This window comes from Limulus polyphemus, unplaced genomic scaffold (assembly GCF_000517525.1).
Source record: "Limulus polyphemus unplaced genomic scaffold, Limulus_polyphemus-2.1.2 Scaffold6223, whole genome shotgun sequence".
NCBI classification, from domain to species: Eukaryota; Metazoa; Arthropoda; class Merostomata; order Xiphosura; family Limulidae; genus Limulus; species Limulus polyphemus.
In genome coordinates this window covers 4,681-9,713 of record NW_013671833.1, presented here as the reverse complement: position 1 = coordinate 9,713, position 5,033 = coordinate 4,681, and the positions used below count along the sequence as shown (strand labels likewise).

The window sequence follows — 5,033 nt, the reverse complement described above, 5'->3', positions numbered from 1 at the left end:
AGAATTGTATAATCAGATTATCGTTGATGCCATCAGAAGGGACACAAAACTTTTCAAACCCAGAATTGTATAATCAGATTATCGTTGATGCCATCAGAAGGGACACAAAACTTTTCAAACCCAGAATTGTATAATCAGATTATCGTTGATGCCATCAGAAGGGACACAAAACTTTTCAAAAGAATTGTATAATCAGATTATCATTGATGCCATTAGTAGTGACACAAAACTTTTAGCACATGCCATTAGATTTCATGGGATTTTATCATTAATGTTGTTAGTGGTGATAGAAGACTATTAAAACATAGTGTCAGATTGCATGGGTGTACTTGCACCCATGCAAGTCAACCCCTTCAGTAGTACATGGGTGTAGGAGTTGACTCCTTGAGTAGTACTTAAACATTCTTCGAATTGTACTGCTATCAAATACAATTTGTCTTTAAAATGAACATATATCTTATAGAATAAAGACAGACAAAAACCAATTGCAACTAAAATACTGTCTAAAAGTAATTTTTGTTAACAATAAGTATTAGTGATTATTTATACTATTATTTGCATAAGAAACTGGCACAAAATTGAAGGTCAGTAGTGTTGATGTCAGTCGTATTGATAAAAACCAGGGAAGAGAGAGAGACTGAAAATTTTGTTTTTAACCTTGGTATAGGTAAATGGATTAAGAAATAGTTCTCAAAATTATATAAGTGAACATTAATAAACATGTTTTGTTGATTCACACATAACATTAAGAAACATGTTTTGTTGATTAATACAATATTAATAAACATGTTTTGTTGGTTAACACATAACATTAAGAAACATGTTTTGTTCATTAACACAATATTAATAAACATGTTTTGTTGATTAACACAACATTAATAAACATTTTTTGTTGATTAACACAACATTAATAAACATGTTTTGTTGATTAACACAACATTAATAAACATGTTTTGTTGATTAACACAACATTAAGAAACGTGTTTTGTTGGTTAACACATAACATTAAGAAACGTGTTTTGTTGGTTAACACACAACATTAAGAAACGTGTTTTGTTGGTTAACACACAACATTAAGAAACGTGTTTTGTTGATTAACACACAACATTAAGAAACATGTTTTGTTGATTAACACATAACATTAATAAACATGTTTTGTTGATTAACACATAACATTAATAAACATGTTTTGTTGGTTAACACATAACATTAAGAAACATGTTTTGTTGATTAACACATAACATTAAGAAACCTGTTTTGTTGATTAACACATACTGTATTCACATTTCTTCTATGCAGCATTCGAGAGGACTTGCAGCCGTTGCCAGACTGTTTACCGTGTAAATATTAGAAAGAAATATGTGAAAGAAGAAGAATGTGTTCACCATTGGGGCCGTGTTTGGAAGAAGAGAAGTAAGTTCGAATAAACGAACATTTATGGATCTAATGTGGTTAGGAAACATTTTTGTTAGATGGTAAATCAGCCATTAATATTTTCTATGTATAACATTAGGGTGAGTAAACAGATGAATGGTGCATCAGAGTAAATCATCAATGTCTGAAAGAAATATTAAAACCTATAAATAATTGTGTAGTTGCATATTTCTTTTAGATAGCAATTAAGTATTATCAAGCATACAGCTGAATATTTCTCACTGTTTAGTTTTTGATACAAAAAAGTGAAAGGATCAGATTCTTCTGATATCCAATTAAATATCACTATTGAATTCTTGGTTAAAAAACTTCTATGATGCAAATGTTGTGGTGCCAAGTATACAATTAAATATCACTATTGAATTCTTGGTTAAAAAACTTCTATGATGCAAATGTTGTGGTGCCAAGTATACAATTAAATATCACTAATGAATTCTTGGTTAAAAACTTCTATGATGCAAATGTTGTGGTGCCAAGTATACAATTAAATATTACTAATGAATTCTTGGTTAAAAAACTTCTATGATGCAAATGTTGTGTAGCAAAGTATACAATTAAATATTTTCACTATTTAGTTCTCATTACAAAAGTATAGAGAACAGATTGTTTTGTTGTCAAGTTCCCAATTGAATATTTTCTTATTACAGAAGTGTGGAGCAGATCATTCTATTATCATGTACACAACTTAATATTTTTTTTCTTTATTTGCCTTCTGATTAACTTTTAATTACTTTTAGTTGCAGGTAGTATAGAGAGCAGATACTCCTGTTGTCAAGGTGATACTCAGTCAGAAGGCTGTTGTGTGGCTGCTGTAAGTCGTATTCTTTACTTTGTTAGCTATCTTATCATGCAATTTTAACTATTTGTTCAACTATATCAGAAGTAGAATATGTAGGAAGACTTCTTAATAAATCCACAGCTATTTCTTTTGTCCTTTAAATTCTTCTCAGATTGTGTATTACTAATAATTAATTAACTGTATTTTCTGGCTTCAGGAACAAAATGTAGTATGAGAAATTTTTTCTTGAAAATGTTTAGGGACATGTTCATGAAGGTTATGATGAAGATGTATTGAAAGGATTTGTGAAGACACTTCCCAAAACACCTCCCATTAATGGAGACTATAAAGTCTATTCTTTAGACTGTGAAATGGTGAGTAAGTTTAAAACAAATAAACGACAACTTCCTGTCGGTTTTGGTGTTAAAGAATTATATTTCACCCTTCCATAAATGGAAAATGTTGTTATTCAAGGAAATATTTCAAAGTTTTCATCCAAGTGTTCTACATTTAATTATTTATTGCCCTTGTTAACAGTGTCGAGGGTTGTAAATCTGCATTATCCCTCTCAAAATGTGCACGTCGTGACCTTTACTTTTAATTTATGTCAGTAATCTTGGCGTAGATTATTGTTAAAATTTTCATGTTACAAATATTGTAATTTATTATTTTTAATGGTATATATGGAAGTAAATGCTAAATTTCAGTTTCTGTATCACGTGAAACTTCTTCAGACCAAATTATTCATTTCAGTATTGTAACTTTCCATGGAATTTCTCACTTATACTATACATATTCCGGAGCTAAACTCTCAATTTTTGCTTTATGGAAATATAAGCAATAAGTAAAGGCCACATGCCATGCTTTCCACAGACAATTTTGCTTTCAAAATTTGTTACAAGTTCTCTCAGACAATTGCTATCGTACTACTTCAAAGCAGAAATATCACTTAACTGACAGCTATAGTGTATGAAGGCCTTGGACTAAGCAGACCTAAACATCTTGGCATCATTTTCTTTGAATGTTATTGTCGTGGTATGGGAATTATTTTAAGTTATTTCTATGTCAGTTAGAAAACCAGATATATTATACAAGTTTTATTTAGGACATTCTATGTTTCATAAAGAGAGGCCTTTGATATACTGCATATCTACAAGGCAGGATCATTCAACCAACATGTTTTGGAAAATTTGGCCTCATTTTCTTTGTTAGCCAATTAAGTTATGAGTTCTAAGACATTCTATTTTTTTATGCTTCTCAGTATTTTGTATTCTAAGTTGCATAATTGAATTTGAAATAAATTAATATCTACCACCAACATTCCTACCAAAAACAAAAGAAGATAAATGTTTTGAGACTAATGATCGAGTGTCCTTACATACGTAGGTACTAGTTTTTTGTTTTAATGTGTATTTTTTATTTATTGTTATAAAAGTTACTAGATTAGAAATTAGAAACTTGGTAGGTTAAATAAGAAAATTTTAATAAAAATATTTCTCATTGAGGAAAGTGCACAAGCTGCTCGTGCACGACGTAATTCAATACTTTTTTTTACCGTGACATGCACCATGCTCTCGCCTTGCGAGTTACTGCTTTATTACACTGTTTAAGTATGTAGAATAATAAAATAAAATGAAAGCAATCGTAAAAAGGTCATAAGACTGAATATTTTAGGATAATTAGTGTAGTTGTCTGTTACAATATGCAGTCAGCATAGATAAAGCAAAGGGGAATTTAGATTTTGTATTACATGGTGGTTATAAGGTCAGTCAGATTGACTGAGCTCATATACAGTTAGTGTTGAGGAGAAAAAATAAGAGGTAAAATATATAAAGTTTTACTGTAAAAACCTTTTGATATTTGTTTCGGATGGTCTAGAGATAATTTATATGAAACATAAAACTGTAACACGGAAAAAAATGTTTTTATTCTAGGCATGAAAATCACTGTGCTCTCAGACTAGTCAAAGTCTGTGTCAAACTGACTCATTAAATTCACACACTAACCTTTAGTAGAAATACTTTATCTGTGTACAAAAGACTTGTAATGGATTCTGATAACTCTCACATAATTCAACCTTTCTCTGTTTAATGTGTTGTATTTTCTATCATAAGTTTTACCACTATTCTCACCTTCATCAGTGATTGCCGTATTATTGTTTGTTTCAGTGTTACACAACAGTGGATATAGAACTCTCAACAAGAACAGTAATTACCCTATTATTGCTCATTTCAGTGTTACACAACAGTGGATATAGAACTCTCAACAAGAACAGTAATTACCCTATTATTGCTCATTTCAGTGTTACACAACAGTGGATATAGAACTTTCAACAAGAACAGTAATTACCCTATTATTGCTCATTTCAGTGTTACACAACAGCAGGTATAGAACTTACAAGAATAACGGTGATTGGTCCAACACTCCAGCCTGTTTATGAAGCTTTAGTGAAGCCAGAAAATCCTATTTTGGACTATAACACAAGGTAGGATGCACAACTGTAGTGTTAAAGTTGACTTGTTTGAATTTATCTGCTTTTGAAAATGTTGAAGTGAAGTATTCAGGTTTTATTCATAACTTTTAAAATGCAACATATTTTTGGACAAATTAATTACATATAGAAATTTTTCTTTCATATTTTGAGTACTGTAAATTGTTTTGGTTTCCATGGTGTAGTAATGTCAGTCTAGTATTCTACAGGGTTTAGAATTAACATACATATCAATTTAAGTCAGTTAGAACAATATATATATATAATAATGGTTGGAGACGGCTTGAATGGGTAATGAAGAAAAACTTTAATATAAGTTTAACATAACAG

At 30.2% G+C, this 5,033-nt stretch overlaps 1 protein-coding gene across 1 annotated transcript in view; it reads left to right on the top strand.

Moving 5' to 3' along the window:
* The window catches only part of LOC106473497 (RNA exonuclease 1 homolog), a 45,665-nt gene that overhangs the window by 36,494 nt on the left and 4,138 nt on the right, over nt 1-5,033 (top strand). Inside the window, exons 9-12 of the mRNA XM_022401920.1 lie at nt 1,300-1,413; nt 2,172-2,245; nt 2,473-2,586; nt 4,582-4,697. Of these exons, the coding sequence (XP_022257628.1) occupies nt 1,300-1,413; nt 2,172-2,245; nt 2,473-2,586; nt 4,582-4,697 (418 nt within the window). The remainder of the gene's footprint in view (nt 1-1,299; nt 1,414-2,171; nt 2,246-2,472; nt 2,587-4,581; nt 4,698-5,033) is intronic.